Consider the following 18,798-nt stretch of genomic DNA (forward strand, 5'->3'; position numbering starts at 1 on the left):
CCCGCGGACTTGGAGGGCCCCTCTGCAAACCTCCCCCCACCACGCCCCGCTACTATCCGAGCTTCTGCCTGAGCCTCTCTCTGTCCCTACCAGGCAGCTAAGTCACATCGACACCCAACACGGGGCTTGAACTCACCACCCCGAGACCAGGAGTTGCATGCTTTACCAACTGAGTCAGCCAGGTGCCGTCACCAGGGAGCTCTTTAAGCAAATTCTTCAGCCCTTATTCGAGCTGTGGACCAACTAGAAACAATAAAGCTTTCTGCAGAAGGGGAAAAAAAAAAAGATGAAGTGGGATTTTGCTTTAAGATGGGGAGGAAAACGCCTACTGCGTCCAGCTTCTTGGTCAACAAATCAACCCCAGAGAGCTGGTAATCCTATCAGTAGACACCTTTTGGGGTGTCGGCCCAGCCTCTAACCCTGCTGAGAACTGCCTTTACCACCCAAGAAGGACAGCTTTCGTCTCGCATGGATGTTCGATTTTGGCAGATGCTTTCTTCTGCATCTGTGGAAATGACTGTGTGGTTACTGACCTGTATGAACACAGCGGGTTACACTGATTGATCTTCAGATGTTAAACCGACCTTGCATTCCTGGGAGAGATCCCACGTGGTTGTAGGGTATAATCCATTTTCTACGTTGCTGGGTCCAGTCCGCCAATATTTTTTTTTAAATTTATTTATTTGACAGACAGAGATCACAGAGAGAAAGAGAGAGAGAGAGGAGGAAGCAGGCTTCTCGCTGAGCAGAGAGCCCGATGCAGGGCTCGATCCCAGGACCCTGGGATCATGACCTGAGCCGATGAAGGCAGAGGCTTAACCCACTGAGCCACCCAGGCGCCTCCGCCAATATTTTGTTGAGAACTTTTGCATTTGTATTCATGAGGGATATTGGTCTCTAGTAGGTCTTCATCTGACTCGGTTTCAGTCACTTCCAAAAGGAGGGCCATGGAACGCACACATTCTGCAGTAAGACCACACCCCCTTGTCCCCAGGAAATTCGGAATCGGGGCACCGAGAGGCTTGCTGGCGGGCCAGTTGCTAACTACACATAATGCTGTCACAACAGCAGCTGTCCCTTCCCTGCATTTCTCCACATACTCCGTATCCTTGCAGTAAATTCTCCATGTCGCAGGGCCTCCGGTTCTAAGGCTCTCAAATGCAGATGCCCACAGGGGCCAGGCAGATAAAATAAATTAGCGGAACACTTGGGATACAAGAGAAACCTGGAACTGCGTGGCCATCTAGAGCGACTCGGCTTTGGTTCATCAATTCTGACAACGACGTAAGCCTCGTAGTGCCTTTTATTCCAGTTTTCAAAGACGGGTGGGAAATCCAGCTCTGTCAACTGTCCTCATTTTTAATTGCTGGCAACTGATTTGGGTTAAATTTTTTTTGAAGAGGTAAACACCAAAATAACAAAAAGGATTAAAAAAATGGAAACATGAAAAGTCTACTTCTGCCTCAAGATGAGGGACTCACTGTTCTCAGATTTCTGTGCACCCTTCCAGGGAATGTCAGTGCCTTTCTCACACGGACGGTAGCATATCGTGTGCAACTTCTCTGCACCTTGGCTTTCGTGTGTTGGTGACATTTCCAGACCAGCTCATAAGAAACTCCTAACTCATTTTTACAGCTTCATCGGATTCCATCCATCTGTGTGCATGTGGACGTACTAGGACTGAACCAATCCCACTACTGATGGACACTTAGGTGCCTTCCAATCTTGGGTTATTTCAACACCTGGACAATCACTGTTTGGGTTTATCATTTCTCTCGTGTGTGTCTATTAGGAGGCGAAATCCCTAGAAGTAGAATTACAGGTCCAAGGGCATAACATTTCTTATTTCGATCAGTGATGCCCATAGCCCTCACAAGCATATCTCACTAGCAATGCATGAGAACATTTGTTTCTTCAAAATTTCACTGACAGTGTCATCAAAAATGTTTCATGTTTGCCAGCCTCACATACTGAAAATGAAGGAATTTCAATGTTATTTCATACTTATTGGTAGAGATTGAGTATTTTTTCATGTTTTAAAATGCCTTTTACATTTTCTTTTCTGTGAGATGCCTGTTCATATTCTTTCCCATTTTTCTACTTTGTCTCTTATTTATTTGTAGAAGCTGTTTATATATTAAGGAGATTTTCCCTTTGTAAAATGAGCTGCACATAGATTTTTCCCAATTTGTCACTTGTCTTTTTGATCATTCATCTTTTGAATTTGCTTAGGGTTTCTTATTTGTTTGGATTTTTTTTTTTTTTTTAGTTTTTGGTTTGTTTTTTACCATTCAGAGGATTTAACTTTTTTTGATATAATCAAATGTATCTTTAAAGCTTCTGGATGTTGAATGATTCTCCAATGTTTCTGCCTTCTTACATGAATTCATTTTATACATCTAACTCGTCCTTAATCCATTTGGAATTTTGGAAATGTTCCTGGTGTACAGAGTGAGGTATGGAACTCGCTTTATTTTTTCCAGATGGTTACCCAGTTGTCTCAACACGAAAACATTTTTAAACAGTTCAGGGTAAACCACACATTTCTGCCAACGCGTGGGCCACCTTCTTGAAACCTCTTGCTTTGACAGACATGAAGTTCACATCCACTGCAAAGCAGGGAGGCGGTTGAATGAAGAAGAGCCTGGTTCTTCTGAAAATTTGCCCTCCCCTTTCTACTGGCGTCCCATAAAAGAACCTTTTCCCAGGCTGCACCCGAGCTAGTGGTCAAGGCTTTCCTCTACTTGACAGGACATAGCTCACCTAACACAAGGACAGTGACTCCAGAACACCAGCAAAGGACTGGGGTCAGAATTGCTGGCAGGCTCCGTGTCCTCGCCTTCCCTCCCCACCAAGGTGTCCCCAAATGTCCCTCAAAGGTCACTGTTTGGCAGGCTCTGTGTCCTGGCCTTCCCCCCACCCAGGTGTCCCCAAATGTCCCTCAAAGTTCACCATTTGGCATCAGGAGTCCCAGCAAACTTGGAATGACCAGTCCTCGCTCATGAGTCAGCTTCCCACAGATGTTCTCATGCAACCACTCCTGTCCTCGCTGCCCTGGGGGAAAGCGGGTGTCCCTGAAAGGATCCAAGAACAGTGAAACACAGAGAGGGCTAGTGCACACCTCCACCTGTTCTTACTCCATAATTTAAGGGTGGTCCCTAAGTCACTTGCTGTTGACACTGCCGGATGCCACCGATCAACTGAGAAACAGCACAAAAGTTGGCCCTTTCCCGGCCAGGCTGATCGCCATAGCAACGCCGTTCACTGTAGCGCCCGTTGCCATCCCTGAGACCAGCGCTCACAGCGGTCCCCCCATGCCATCCACACAAACACCCCCCAGGGGGCATGTGCCCTTGTTTGCTGTATTCCCACTGAGGAGGGAGCTGGGCTCAGAGAGGGTAAGCAACTAGCCCAGGGCCACACAGCTGAGGTGAGCAGGAGACAATGGTACCACCCAGGCAGGCTGACCTCAGAGCCTAGAAGCTCTAAGCCACAGTCCTGTGGGTCTCTATTTTAGGACACTCACAATGCTGTGGCTTGGTCACATGACGTTCCCTTTCACCTCTCCCTGGCCCCTGCTTCAGGCCCTGAAAGGAGAAGGGCCTGGGCGTCACCAGCAAGCCACATATACTCGGCCTTCCGGAAACTGGTGTCCTCACCGCTTGTCTGAAAAATTAACTTTCCCCCGGATCCCGGCTCTCCTCGAGTGGACGCGCTGGGGCCCAGGAAATACCTGGGCTTCCTTCATTAAAAACAGTCCTGATCAGTACAGCACAGCCACAGGGATGAACATGTAGCAACAGGCATGGTGTCAGCCACAGGGAAGCCAGACACACAGACCATACCACGTGGGCCCCGTCCACCCATCTGCCCATGACACAAAGTACATCACCGACATCAGCGTGCTGGTGGCCCGGGGCGCGGTTTGTGAGAATTCCCTGAACCTTCCGCCTAGAGGAAACTATACCTCAGTCATTTAAAATAGTGTATACAAGGGGCGCCTGAGGGGCTCAGTCCGTTAAGCGTCTGCCTTCGGCTCGGGTCATGATCTCAGGGTTCTGAGATCAAGCCCCACATTGGGCTCCCAGCTCAGCGGGGAGCCTGCTTCTCCCTCTGCCCCTCCCCCTCCTCCTGCTTTCTCTTTCTCATTCTCTCTCAAATAAATGAGTAATCTTAAAAAACATTTAAAAAAATAGCATACACAAGTTTTTTACTAAAAAAAAATAATCTCCACAGGAAAATAGCTCTTCTTGAAACAAGGCACCCACCTTTTTTTTTTTTTTTTAAGATATATTTATTTTAGAGAAAAAGAGAGAGAGAATGTGAGAGCAGGGGGAGGGGCAGAGGGAGAGAGATCCCAAGCGGGCTTCCCGCTGAGCTAGGAGCCCAATGCGGGGCTCAGTCCCAGACCCATGAGACCGTGGCCTGAGCTGAAACCAAGAGTTGGATGCTTGACCTACAGAGCCACCCAGGAGCCTCTGGCCTGTACCTTTAACTCCAAAACCATCCTAGACTTGTCAAGATCCAGCTTTATTCCTTGTTTTTCTGTTGCTCTCTCTCTCTCTCTCGGTTCATTATGTGAAATTTCCTTGAAATTTGAATGCAGCTCTGCAGTTTGGCTGTGTGTGTATGTGGACTCTAGGCTCTTTGAGGAATTCCAAACACACACGCACACACACACACCGGAATTATGCAACACCAAGGTGAGAAATCTGGAATTCCAGGACAAGAGCAAGAAACTCATTTGCCTGAAGCGAAATTAAGGCCAACACACCTTTGAAGACCCCTAGAAATCCCTAGGATCTCCCCGTTCTCGCTGGGAACCTAAAGACCCAGGGAAGGGCTTCCCGATGAGCAGACTCCTGGCCTCGGTGGCAGGAAGAAACATTTGCACCCAGACCACACATGACTTCTTGACACCTTTATTGAGATGATTCACAGGCCGGCGGGCACCGGGGATCGCAGACAGATGAGCCACTGCAGGTGACCCTGGAGCCGTGTGCCTGGTGGCAGCGAGCGGCCACCAGGGGCCTAGAGCCACGGTGGTTGCTTGGACCCGGCCGCACGGGCCCCAGATGGGTCTCCGAACCCCGTGGTTCCACATGCAGCGAGGGAGGGGATCACGGCACGAAGGGACAGCATGAGACAGGCTCCCCGGCTTCAGAGGCTCACACCCGCCGGCGCCGGGGGCGGGGGGTCCGCAGTGCGGCAGGGCCGGTGGCCGGGGGGAAGTAGTCCTCCGTGCGGTACAGCGCGGGCAGCTCGAAGGCCGGGGCCGCCAGTGGCTTCTGGAATGACAGAAACGAGGTGCCCCGTGAGCCTCTGGAATTCCCTTGCTCTGTGACCCAAGACTTCCAGTCGTTGGAACGAGCTTAGCCCACGGGCAGTGTGGCCGCTGTGACAAGGAGACCACAGTCGTTTGGCAGCACTGCCCAAGAGAGCCAAGTTCCCCCCTCGCCCCCCAACCCAGGGCATCCGGCCACCAGTGTCGGGCCACCAGTGTAGGTCCCCATCCAGGGTGGAGCGCTGCCGGTGTGGGGACGTGCCGTTCTGAGAGAGAGTGACCGAGAAGGCAGGTGTGTGCGTGCGTGTGTGTCTGTGTGTGTGCATGCACACCCACGTGAGCTCTGCAGGGAGCCCCAGAGCCGGGCCCAAGGCCTGCCGCTGAGCAATTGGGGGGGTGCTGAGTGTGCTTTCCCTGGGTCCCCATCTGCACCGCCTCGAGCTGGTGCCATCTGAATGTGTTACTTTAAAAAAAAAAAATCAAACCATTTTAAGAAGTGCTCACTTATATCTGGTGTGGGTCTTTGTTGAGAAGGCTGGGAGAAGAGCTTTTCCATCAAGCAGCCCTCCCCTAGTTCGAGCTGCTGAGACCCTTTCTCGGGGAGAAACTGGCTTCACAGACGACCACGTCAAACAGGGCTTCTCGATTGTGGCTGCGCTGTGGCCCCCCCTGGTAGAGCGAGGAAACGCCTCAGGGCCCCACCGCGCATCTGAGGACACTGTTGGGGGTGGGTATGGCCTGCCCTGGGGGTATTTCAAAGTCTCCAGATGGTTCTCATGCAGAGCCAGAGCTGATCCCCATGACAATGGTGGCCCCCTTGGAGGAGGGAGACCCGGGCCCTGCCGGGAGAGGGGCAGGAATGACGAGGTTCTTCTGCGTGTCTCCACTGGGCATCCCTCTCACTGCCCTCCCCGTTTCCCCCTCCCTGCTCCCCGTCTCCTCCCCCTTCACTGTCCAGCCTCCTGCCCCCTCTAGCTGAGACCCCCTCCAGCTGAGACCACCTGCAGGTACAGGTGCCTGGGCTGGGGTTGAGGGGACTCTGGCCCATGACCAGCAACAGCTCCCCCAAATCCCAACACCTCCACGTGCTCAGCACCGCACCGCGAGCATCCTGGGCCTCCCCGCACACCTTTTCCCCCAGCGACGCCCTGACCATCATCCCCATCGTGGAGGTGGGGAAACCAAGGCTCAGGGGGGTGCCTGACCCGTGACCTCCAAGTGTCTGGCCACTCCACCCCCAGCTCCTGAGTGCCCGCAGCAGCCGGGGCCCACCCGCGCACAAGACGGCAGCCCCAGCCATCCCGGGCTCGCTGGCGGGGAGACAAAGGAACCAACGGAACAACACGGCCATGTGAGGGCTAATGGCGGGGAGGCGCAGGGACCTGTGGAACCTGGAGGAGGCCCTACTCCCCCCGGGGGAGGGGGCAGGGAGGTTTCTGGGGGCTTGAGCAAGCAGGGGGCTTCCAGACTGAGGGCGTATCACAGTGCATGGCGGTGAGGGAGGGGCACTTGGGGACTCCAGCGGCTCAGTCTGGAGTGGGGCCAGGTCACTGTGCAGAGAGGAGGCTCTAAAACCAGGGCCAGATCGCATGGGCTCTTGGAAGCCATGCTAAGAATTTCATCCCTAGGGACCAGGGAGCCACTGAAGTCACTAATGGGGAGTACAGGTGCAGAATTAGGTGTTTTAGAAAGAGAACTGCGGGGAGCAGGAAGGAGGCTGTGGCCAGGATCGCCTAAAGGGGAGCAGCCAAGTTTAGGGCAAGAGTGGACAGATTCTCATGTCTGAGTTCAAAGCCCTAGAACTTCCCCGCACATCAAACTATTTCAAGTAAGACAGAATGTGCTCAGGTGTCTGACCACGTACCTCCCTGTGTCACCATCCCACAGCTGGAAAACCAGGATGAGCCAATCTCCTTGGCCAAGGGCCAGCCTCACGAAGGGCAACAGAACATTCCATCCATCAACCCTGTATCAGCCATTCTTGGTTCAGCCTACTTGGGGGCACTTAAGGCCCAGGCCTTCCACCTGCCCCCTCTTTCTAGCACCTTCCTAGGCTGCCCCCGCCGCCACGGACGGGATGCAAGGCCTCCAATAGCTCCATGACCGGGGCACGACTGAGAAGTGAGCCACAACATCGACCTCCCAGCCTTGGGGGGTGTAGTCTGTGGGTAGCCCATGGGCTTAGGATCTCTTCACCCCATTTCTCTTGAAAACTGGTCATTGTAGTAATCTAGAAAATGCAACTTTCAAGTGAATAATGACAGCACAAAGACCAGCTGCCTGGTCCTGACACACGGAGGTCAAAGAACATTTTGTGATCCTGAAAAGCTAGGTCCCTTCTCCCAACCCTCGGGGCCCAGGAAAGGGAAGGGGGCCCATGAGGGACCAGTGTGGCCTCATCCTGACCCCCTGTTCTTTTTGAAATAGTGCCACCATTCAAAAGGGGGTGCCTCTGAATGGGTAAGACACCCCTCCCAGGGGCGGGGCTTCTGCCTCCTCCCTCAAGGAGAGAGACTTCCAAAAAAGGGAGAAAATCAATATAATTATAACAGAACTAAAGAGAAGTCATCCTAAGAGCCTCCTAGCAGGCCTGGACCAAACCCCCGCCAACATCTTAGAGCATGTGGGGAAATGTGGGCTGTGACTCATGGCTGGCTGGAGAACTGAGCCTGAAGTCAGCCAGGAAGGGGCGACCTCTTATGAGCCAGGGGGCTCCAGATGGGGTCTCCAGGGTACAGATGCTGCACTTAGAGAGTGGGTGCAGGGGCCCGTCCAGCCTGCACTGCCCCCTGGGATCAACCTCCTGATCTTCTTGCAAGATCACTTGGGCCTGTGCTGGACCCTGCCTCCCTCCCCACCCACTATGGCTCAAGTGGGGCCCCAGAGGTGGGGGGGGGGGCGGGGGTGGGGGCGAGGAAGGCCTGACCCACCCAAGCTGTGACAGGTCCGGGGCTGAGCCTGTGACCCGAGCTGGGCCAATGGGAATCAGTCTTGGGGCTCTCACTACTGAGACAAGGATGCCGCCCCCAGGTTCCAGGTGGGGGGTGGGGGGCTGGGGGGGGGTGGTGAGGGGGTGGGGAATGGGCCATGAACCTGAAGGCCACCTCTGCCACCACAATGCAGGGCCTGCATAGGATTGAAGCCAACACAGGGACGCAGAGCTGGGGACGGAGTGAGATAAAGTCCTAACAGCATCGTCTGAGCAGCTGAATCCATTATTGCCTGAGGCGGGTGTTACCCTGGGCTGTCTCCTGTCCATGAGCCATGGACTTCTCGTTTGCTCCGGCCAAGTTGACCTGTGTCGCTGTCACTTGCCGCCTAAAGCAATAAACCCACAGCGAAGCCAATGAGTACTTGCCAACCAGCAGCTTGAACCCGCAGGTAAGGGCTGGTGTGCGAGGCTGAAAGGAGCCAGATGCCCCCGCTGCTGTCAGGAGGAACAGACCACATCCTGGAGGCCAGGCCCCAGTCACAGGCACGTCAGGGTGCCATGGAAACCCAGTGCTCCACGCCCGTTTTCTCCCGGGTTCTCCTGGCAGCCTGCCAAACAGGTGTCTTCCCTGTGTCTCAGAAGTGGCAGGAGCCGGGGGACCAGGGCGTGGGGTCCACCAGGCCTGTCCAGCTCGAAGCCCAGCCTCTGCCCATCCCCACACAGGGCCCAAGTCTTGGAGCAGCAAATCCAAACCCTTGGGACTCTCAGAGGGCACTTCAGAGATCTCTACCTCCCCCACCTCTCCTTCTACAGATTCCCGGCGGCGGCGGGGGGGGGGGGGGTGGGGTGCTGCCAGGTGAGCAGGGAGGAGTGTCCTACTGCTCCCCAGCTCCCAGCCTGCCGGCAGGAATGTTCCACCAGCCTGGGACTGGTTGGGAGACCAGGGCCATCCGACCCTGCAGGTCTCGGATTCTGCCGCACCCCCTCTTGGAGTCTCCCCTCACTGTCCCCTCTGCCCCCAGCCCAGAGCTCACCTGCAGGCTTATTGCGCCGGGCCTAGCCTGCTCTCCCCCATCTACCCACATCCCTCCACACATCCTCTCTCCCACCCTGGACACCCGAGTTCTCAAACCTGTAGCCCACACGCCAGGCAGATGTACTTGGTGGGCTTCATGATGTCTAAAACGTGAATAATTGCAAACATGTAACCAATCAGGAGATTTCTCATGAACACCAGACTGCCAGCTTGTCTTGGGCAGATCACTGTCTCCTAAAGCAAAGCTCACCCACCTCAGGGTCCTGGCTCGCCCTTGCCACCTGCCCACTTGTTTCCCGAAATCCCTTCCCCCTCCTTGGAAGTCCTGGCCCGCCTCGTGCCTCCGTTTGGGGAAGCCCTAACTGCACATCCCGAATCCTGGTCTGCTTTCTGCCTGGGCCAGGGTCTGCAAACTTGCTCTGTGAAGGGCCAGACGGTAAACGTGTTAGGCTTTGCAAGCCGCAGGTCTCTGTCGCAACGACTCAACTCTGCCCTTGAAGCCCCACAGCAGCCGCAGAGAAATGTGCAAACCGGCAGCTCGGCCGGGCGCCAGGAAGACTTCCCTCAACAGTGGCCAGATGGGGACCCCCGGCCACGGTCTGCCCCCGAATGAAATCTATCTTCCTAAAGAGGTCAGGACAAAATTCCTTCCCCCATCCTCCATACCATGGACACTGGGTGACAGGTCACCTGACCTGTGCCAGAGGATTCCGCGCCAGGCCCACCGTGCTGACTGTCCCGGGCCTGGGTGCTGTTTGGTTGGCTGCCCTTGGCCATCACTCTGGCTCTAGCCTGTCCTTCCTCACCCAGCATCCCCCCTGCCAGAAGCAGCAGGCCACGGGTCAGCACCAGTCGGGACCTGGCTTCTGAGGTCCACGGGGTCAGCCCCAGAGCCTGGTCAGCCCTTGGCAAACAGAGGCCCCAGGCTGAGCTTGTGCAGGGGAGCTCGGGTGCCCAGAGGCCCACAGTCCTCCCCTAGGTCACCAGGCACTCCCAGCTCTCCGGGGCTTGGGAGAGGCTCCCCCGACTACAGTCACTACACCTGCCGTGCCCCAGGTTCCACACGGTGTCTGTGACCCTCTCAGCCCTCTTCAAGGTAGGGTTTTCTCTGCCCTTCGAACCTCACCGGAGCTTAGCTGTCCCTCCCCTTGATGGGGCTATACTTGGCATGGCTTCCAAGGAGCAGACTATGGAAAGGAAAAGGAACTGCTCAGGAGGGACCTGGAGATCACTGCCCGAGCCAGGTGGTCAAGGTCAACAGCATCAGTGACAATCCTGTTGGCAGCCTGTGCCCTGGGTGGGATGGAGGCACTTCACCTCTGTGGTCTTCCTCCCAAAACCCATAGCCCCGATCCAACCACGAGAAAAACAACAGATCAGCCCTAATTGAGGGGTACTGTATGAAATACCTAACCGATATTCCTCAAAGCTGTAAAGGTAATCAAAATCCAGGGGAGTCTGAGAAGCTGTCCTAGACCAGAGGTGGCTAAGGAGGCATGAACTAAACAGAATGCGGTAGGTAGCTTGGATACCATCCTGGAACAGAGAAGGACATACGGGAAAAACGAGTAGAATCCGAATAAATTGTGGAGTTTCACCATTAGCAATCATTCGGGGCTGGTCCCCGGGTTGGGACAAGGCACCCCAGTAAATACCATCGTAACAACGAGGGAAAGCAGGTGACGGGTACAGGAACTCTCCGTATTATCACAGCAACCTGTCCCTAATTCTCAAATTTAAAAAACATAGCTGGGGGTGGGGGAGAAAAGCAACAGAAGGAAGAAACAGCTCTATCCACACAGACTGGACCCCAGCCTCTCCACAACGGCCGTGACCGAGTACCGAGCCCATTCTCAGCCTCCAGCCCAGGATGGGCCCTGAAGGTTCACAGCCCGTCTGCTCTCACAACTGCAAAGAGAGGCAAGTAGCCTTAATCCCATTTTGCAGAAGAGGAAACTGAGGGTGAGAGAGGTACTTGCCCAAGCTCAGCCAGGTGGGAACTGGCAGAGCTGGACTGGAACCCAGGGGCCACCCAGCCCCAGCCCGAGCCTGGAGGCAGGAAGCCCTGGGGCTGAGTGGGGCTGGGGGTGCACTCTCAGTGCAGGGCTCAGGATGTCCCTTTATCACCTGCTTTCCAACCATAGGGACATCGGCAGCCCCAGACCACCCCCCTCCCCACTTTTCAGCCGACTCAGAGATCGCGAACTGGTGGCCTTTGGTTAGCATCTGGCCCACAGACGTGACTGGTTTGGCTCATGCAAATTTAACATGAGTAAGCTGCCAACATGGAAGAACTGGGATGTTTCAAATAAATACCGAGTTCCTATTTCTCCTGCAAGGAGCCATCGGGCCACGCTGGGTCCGCATTCCTGCGGGGTGCAGGGAGCTGGCCCCCCGAGACAGGGCATGTGCTGCTGGGCTCGCCGCCATCCCCGCCTGGCCCGACTCGCTCCTCCGCAGGTCCTGCCGAGCCCCGTGGGCATCGGAGCCGGCAGGGGCTCCAGGCGCATGTCCCATCGCCCAGACACGGGGCTGTCGAGGAGCCGGGTGGAGAAGGCCTTGCTTCCCGCCCCTTGCCCTGGGCCCCACGGGCTGGGAACCGCCAGCCTGGGGCTACTGCCAAGCCCAGCGGCTGCTGCCCTTCCGGGCTCCCCCACTGCTCACCAGAGCCCGGGAGGCAGGCACTGAGACGGGGCCTATTTTGTGCGGGACAAAGCAGGCTTGGAGAGGGGAGGGGAGGTCACATGCCCAGGGTCACCCAGCTGGTGAAAGGCCGAGCTAGGAATCCCAGTGGGCTCTCCTGAGCTTTGGACCTGGCCCCTGCCACAGCCGGCCCCCAGGACCTTCCCCTCGGTCCCAGCCTCCCTGGTCCGTCCCGGCCAAGGGCTTTCTGCACCTCAGGCCACGCCTGGCAATTCTGCCTGCAATGTTGTGTGTCTGCTCCAGGGCCCCAAGTCTTCCAGAAGGCTCTGACAGCTGTGAGCAAAGCTCCTCCCACTTCTCTGTAAGCAACCCGTGTGTGTCCAATCCTGCCCGAAAGGGCTGCACGGGCCAGCCTCGCCGCGCCCCTTCCCCTCCGAACGCTCCCACCCAGCTGGGCCCCCGGCCCCAACCTCCGCCAGCCCAGTGACCAGAGCAGCTGGTGGCAGGGGGAGGCTGCTGAGGCTCTGGTGACAGAGGAACAGGGCTGGGGGCTCCCACAGTGGGCAGCCCCTGCCCTGAAGGACCCCAGCAGCAGGGACGAGATGGTGCCATCTCGCCATAGGTGATGCTGACCCTGGGCAGCAGCTCTAGAAGGTTCGAGGATCCCCAAGGCTTCTGCTTTTAGCTGGAGGAAAAGCGTTAACATGGAAACTAGCAGAGGAGGAGCCCCTGGAAGTCCTGCCAAGATCCGGCTGCTAAATGCAAAGTCACAGGCGGTCTGGGAGGGAAGACAGGACGGCCAGGAGGGCGGGGCCATGTCACGGCCTCTTCCAGAATTAGACCTTCCTGGGGGCCCCAGCTCCCGACCCAGAGTCTGATCCCTCCATCCTGGACCTGGGCTCTGCTGCTGCAAGCCCGGCCCCTCCTTCATCAGGGCCCCTCTTCTGGGGGTCCTGCCTCCCCCACTGGCTGGTGCTTTCATTGTCGCCAAGGGCCCTGGGCCTTGCTTCTCAACCCATGGCCACTCGCAGAACTGTCTTACCGCCACATACTTCTATGTATGCTTTTAAAAATATTATTTATTTTTAAAGATTTTATTTGAGGAAAAGGGTGAGAGAGACAGAGAGGGCATGAGCAGGGAGAGAGGGAGAGGGTGAGGGAGAAGCAGGTTCCCCCCTGAGCTGGGAGCCCGATGTGGGGCTTGACCCCAGGACCCTGAGATCATGACCTGAGCTGAAGGCAGAGGCTTAACTGACTGAGCTGGGTACCAGGCATCCCTGCGTGTGTGTTATTGAGCACCTGCCATGTTCCGGAGGCTCGAATCTGCACAGGTGTCACAAAGCCCTTCTACAGATGAGCAGACTGAGGCTCTTGGGTTATGTGACTCCCTGTGAGGCCCCCCCACTGCCCAGACTGGACGCCCGCATCCCGCCTGTCCTCCATCCCTCCTGCTAACTCTTCCCGGATCCCTCTCGCCATCGCCGCTGTCATCTCATCGGGGCCACCTCCAAGCTGCTCCCCTTGCCCTTAACCCACTCTCCACATGGCAGCCCGAGGGACGGTCCTAAGAAACAGACCTGACCCTCTGGTAAGTACAGGGCTTAGAAGAAAATGCGAGTCTCCACTGTCACTGTCAGGCCCTGCCAGCGAGGTCACCGATGGGTGCTCGTCCAGCCAAACCCAGACCAGAGCTGTGTCCTGCTTTGCCTCCACTGGGCAGAGTGTCCGCACCAGTATTGTTGCTTCTGTTTGTTTGGTCATTGGTGTTCTCCTGTTTTTGAATGAAACGCCACTCTCTAGAAAAGATGAATCTCCAGCTTCTCGTTTAAAACCTCCAGAGCTCTGGGGCACGGAGTGGTGATGACGAGCTGGTACTGAGCTCTGGTCACACCTTTTCAAAGGGGACACGCGCTCCCACCTCAGCCACCGGCCTGGCCCTGAGAGATGGCGTTTGCCACCCCAGAACCTCGTGATCCTGGCTGGCAGTAAACTCGGTCTGTCCCCTCCCAGCACTCATAACCCTCCAGCCTGAAAATCCCTTCCCAAACTTCCCCGGGGTCTTTCCTGACTTGAACCCTTACATCTGCTACTCCCCGCTCAAGGCTTTGTCGCCAGGGTCTTCTCGGCTTGGTGTCTTCCTTCCGACCCTCCTAAGGGACCCCCAATTTCGCCGGTCACCTTCCCTCCCCCACTGCACCACGAAGGAGCGTATCCTGTCTGCCTCTTTCCTCAGTCTCCCCACTGCGCTGAGCTCCACAGGGATGGGACCCGTGTCAGTGCTCAGAGCCACAGCTCCGGGGAGAAGAGAGTCTAGCGACGAGAAGCGAATGAATCAGAATGTGCCCCAAACCCGAGACAGAGCAGGAAGGGCTGGCCTCTTGCCAAGTCAGGGCTCGGAAGCCTGAGACCAACGGTGACACACATCATCGGCAGAGAGGGACACTTGAAAGGGCCCGTTCTGGAGTCACCAGGTGGCCTGAGGCTGGCCTCCCTGCCTTGAGACACCAGACCGTGTTAAAGATAAAACACACACAACACAGCGCCCTGGTCTGGATGGGGAGCCTGGGACGGAGAACGGTCGTCTACGAAAATTCTGGTGAAATCCAAGCCAGGCCAGAATTTTCGTCAACAGTAAGGGACCCCCGTCGGTGTGTTGGTGTCGCCGCCGCCGCCTTCGTGCCGTGAGAGGACAGCGAAGGAAAGTGATTAAGGCGCCGACGGGAACTCTGTTTTGTCTTTACGAGCTTCCTGCAGGTCTAAAATCATCCGATACAGAAAGGTCATTTAAAAATAAATAAATAAAGCGTGTCCATGGCAGCATCTGCAAAACACGGAGCCAACGACCCAGAGAAGAGCTGTTAAATAATGACCCAAGTGTCACCAGGAACAGGAACAGCCGCTACACCTTCCGTGACTTGAAATCACGGCTCAAGACGACCCCTTGCAGAGGCTCGAACTCTAAATCCTGCTGCACAGGTGTGGGGAGCGAGACTCAGCTGGCTCGGGACCTCACTCAGGGTGTGACGCCTGCAGGTGACAGACACACGGGGACAGCCTCGTGGCCGGGTCATCCCCCCACCACCCCTTGCCCCGTGCAGTCATACTCTGTCACATGCTCTGTTGTCCCTGCCTGGAAATTCTGAAAAACTTTTAACAAACTCCTGCAGCCGGTCCCAGGATCTCTGGGCTCCCAGGATCTCTGGGCTCCCAGGGGGGTGTTCACACCTCAGAAGGGTCACTCATGGATGGCTCCATGGGGAGCCTGGGGCCCGCACCCTTGGCTGAGGAGACACCCCCGGGGGGCAGAGGGTGGCAGCAGGAGCCGTGGTGTATTTGAGGGGGATGGGGACAGTGGCGGTTGGATTTGGGCGGAGCCAGGACTGACCCACTCGTGTCAGGGAGCAAGGAAAGAAGTTTCCTTCCCAGCCCAGAGCAGCAGACCAGCCGCCCCCTCCCAGGGGTCTGCTCAGTCCAGCAGCCGCCTTGTCAGGTTCTCGACTCCCCTCCGGAGGCCCGGTCATGCCCGGATGCCAGCCAGCGGTGGTCCAGCTCCCGACGAGCGTCCACGGCCTCGGTCAACATCGGGCCGAGGCCCCAGCTGGCCACTGTCGTGTGGGAGCTGTACGGCTCTCACTCTGATGCTGGTCACCAACAGACTCCTTGGAGGTTTTGTCGGCCGGCCTCAAAGGTGGTTGGGTCCACAAAAGAATGTTGAAAATAGCACCAACAGCTCCGGGAAGCAGAAAGCAAACACAGACAGGTGCAACCATTGGGTCAGGGTCCCTAACAGGGGCAGCTGTTCTCCATCAAAGAATCAAGCCATTAGGGCAAGAACAGAGGCATCCCCCCGAAGCAGCAGGTGTCAGGAAGCCGCCTCCACGCCTGCCCCATGCCCCTGCCCAGCGGGGAGAAACACTCTTCCCCGAGGGCTGGGCAGCCGCCTCCTGCCAGCCCAAGGAGACTGCCTCACAGCCACCGCCCAGACTGTCCCCTGTCCCGGGCACCCGGGCAGCCTTGCGAGCCTCCTCTCAAGCCACCCTTTCTTCAGACCCAGGGGCTCTCAGAGTTTTAGTCTGGGCCTACAAACCTCGGCTGGGCCTGCCTCCTCCGAGCAGGCAGCCTGGGCTGCGGCCACCCCATCAATGATGCTATTCCCCGCGGCCCCAGCACTCGCCTCAGGAAGCCCTTTTCCAGGAGGTTGCGCCTCCCCCCCCCACACACCCCCTCCGCCAGCCCCTGTGCTTTCCTGGTCTGATTAAGACATTTTATCCACTGGGCTCCCTGAGAGTGACAAGGGATGATTTTGAAGGCCTGGAAAATAACATCTGAAAGTGAGAGAAAGAAAGAAAGAGGGTTCGAGATGGGGAGAGCAGGACGTAACTGGCGACGGGGAAGGAGGCTCAGACAGAGAGAGGGACAGCCAGAGGGGGACAGAGACACACCTGAGAAAGAGAGAGAAGATGTGGAAACAAGACAGGGGAGGCGGAGAAAAAGCAGAACTAGATGGGAGGCAAGAGCAGGAGGGAAAGTGAGGGAAATGGGGAGAGGGGGGGAGACGCAAGGAAGTAAGACGAGAGGGAAGGATGGGGCCCGGGAGAAGAGGGAGGCACGCCAGGGAGAGGGTGACGGTGGAAGGCTGGGGACAGGAACCTGGAGGGGAGAAGATGGTGACAGGAGTGCGTTCAGGGTCTCCCCAAACCCCAGCCAGGTCGCTGCGCCAGAGGCCATGAGCAAACACTCGCCAACCACCCCCAGCCCCAACCCTTCGTCAAAGAAATAATATTCCCGAAGGACAGAGGCCGTGAGATGTCAGTCATTGTGGAAGGGGACTCTGTCTCATCTCGGAGGCAACGCTTTGCTGTTTTCCCTTGTGGTTCAAGACTCGTGGAAACTCTGGTCTAAAACCCTGAGCCAAAGAGCCCAGCCAGTGGGGCCCAGCATTCTGGTGGCAAAGGGACAAAGTGGGGTAAGGGAGAGTTCCTAAGCACACGCCCTCTCTCGCGCCGCCCCCTGCCACCCAGCCCTCAGGCAGCCCTACCCCACCTGCGGGGACTTTATCGGTCTGTCCATCTGTCTGGCCAGGGCTGGCCACATCCCTGTGCCTGGTGCATTTCGAGGCTGAATCAGTTCACTCTCAGTCCTCAGCCTGGAGCCCCTCTGCCTCCCTGGGTGACCTCATTCAGCCTCCGGGCCAAAGCCTCAGCTCCACAGCGGGACACCTCCAGGCCTGAACCCCACACTCGCATCTCCAACGGGTCTCCGCCGGCAAATACAGCCACACAGACTCTCGAACCACACGGCAACTTGGACGAATCTCCGGGGAATGATGCTGAGTGAGAGAAGCCAGTCCTGGAAGGATTCCGTTTATAGGACGTTTTTGAAATCGCAAAATTTGAGAAACGGAGGGCAGATCCGTGGTTGCCGGGGACGGAGCAGAGGTGAAGGCGGTCATGAAAGGATGGCGGGAGACCCCTGTAATGTTGGAGATGTTCCCCAGCCTGACCGTAGAGGCAGAGACAGGAACCCAAATAATAATGTAAAAACGTACAGAACCGATACAACTGTAGAGAACCAACTGTTTCAATGTTAAGACCTGGCCAGGATACTTTACTGCAGTTTTGCAAAATGTTACCACTGGGGAAAAATGGGCCAAGTGCATAAGGGATTTCTCTGTATTACTTCTTAACTGCCTGTGAATCTACAATTTACAATTTAATCTACAATTAAACACCGTGCCCCCTGCCCAACCACGCACACACACAGGAAGAATGGACCCTGTTTCCGCAGCCCCACCCTGCTCCACCCTGGTCCAGACCATCGGCATCTCTCCTGGACCATCCCAGTGGCTCAGACCTCCCAGTTCCACTCTGGCCCACAGGAAGCCTCCAGAGCTGAGTCACAGCCCCGGGCCCAGGTCTGATCTCTCCGCTCCCTCCACCTTTGCCTCTGGCTCCCGAGGGCTGCCTTCTCAGATCTCACTGTTCCCGAAGTTGCCCAAGACACCGGCATACCCCCTTTCCTACCTCCTCCAGTGTAACCCCTGCTCGAGTCACCCTCTCAGGGAGGCCTTCCCTGACCACCTCCTGCCCTCAGCCCACTCCCTACCTACTGCTTCCTGATCTTCTCTGTCCCCTGGGGCCCTAGGGGGTCAGCTGCTGGAGGGCAGGAATATTCTCTGTCCTCCTTGGGTCCTGAGGATCTGAAAGACCAAAAGCTCGTACAGGTGGGTGGCTAAGTATTTGCTGAAGGAGGAAAGGAATGTGTGAATGAACAGAAGAACCAAGGGGAGGTCCGTGGAGATCTGGCATCAAAGGAGTTAAGTCTGGCCCAGGGGCTGGGGTCCTGGAGCAGCCCAGGACGTCTAATAGGGGAATGGGGTTGGGGGGAGGCCTATGTGTGCCTCAGCACAGAGGGGGGATGGGCAGGGCCAGCTCCAGAGTAAAAGCCCAGGGGACAGAGAACATCATGTGCCCACCCCCAGCACACATCCCAACACGCTTTCAAGAAAACCCGGAAACTGGGTTTAGGTGGAGGCTGAGCTCACTTTCTGGGGCCTCCTGGGGATACAAGGGTCAAGACTGAGGGGTCAAGTCTACCATCTGCCCAGTTCCTCCCAAGTGGCTCACTGTTTTGGGAGCAAGGATGTGCGTGAAGGCGGGGATGGGGGGCGGGGGTCACAGAGGGCCTTGGATTTGCTCTGAAGTGGTCTCCAAAGCCCCACCGTGGACCTACCAGTGCCGAGAGCTGGTCCCTCCATCCAGCACAGGAAACTCCCACTCCCACATCCCTCGGACAGCAGTGGTCCCCCTGCCTAGCTGTATGATCTCGGCCAAGTTACTTACCCTCTCTGTGCCTCAGTTTTCTCACCTGGTAACAGGGCTAATAATGGTTTCTCCTTCACAG

The 18,798-nt window shown here is 56.4% G+C and overlaps 1 protein-coding gene across 2 annotated transcripts in view; it reads right to left on the reverse strand.

Moving 5' to 3' along the window:
• Positions 1–4,908: 4,908 nt before the first annotated feature.
• The window catches only part of BCAS4 (breast carcinoma amplified sequence 4), a 55,911-nt gene continuing 42,021 nt past the window's right edge, over positions 4,909–18,798 (reverse strand). For both annotated transcript variants that reach the window (XM_080813232.1, XM_080813231.1), the window contains one exon: positions 4,909–5,288. In XM_080813232.1, the coding sequence (XP_080669358.1) occupies positions 5,169–5,288 (120 nt within the window). In that variant the 3' untranslated portion in view covers positions 4,909–5,168. The remainder of the gene's footprint in view (positions 5,289–18,798) is intronic.

This window comes from Martes martes (assembly GCF_963455335.1).
Source record: "Martes martes genome assembly, chromosome: 9".
Classification (NCBI taxonomy): Eukaryota; Metazoa; Chordata; class Mammalia; order Carnivora; family Mustelidae; genus Martes; species Martes martes.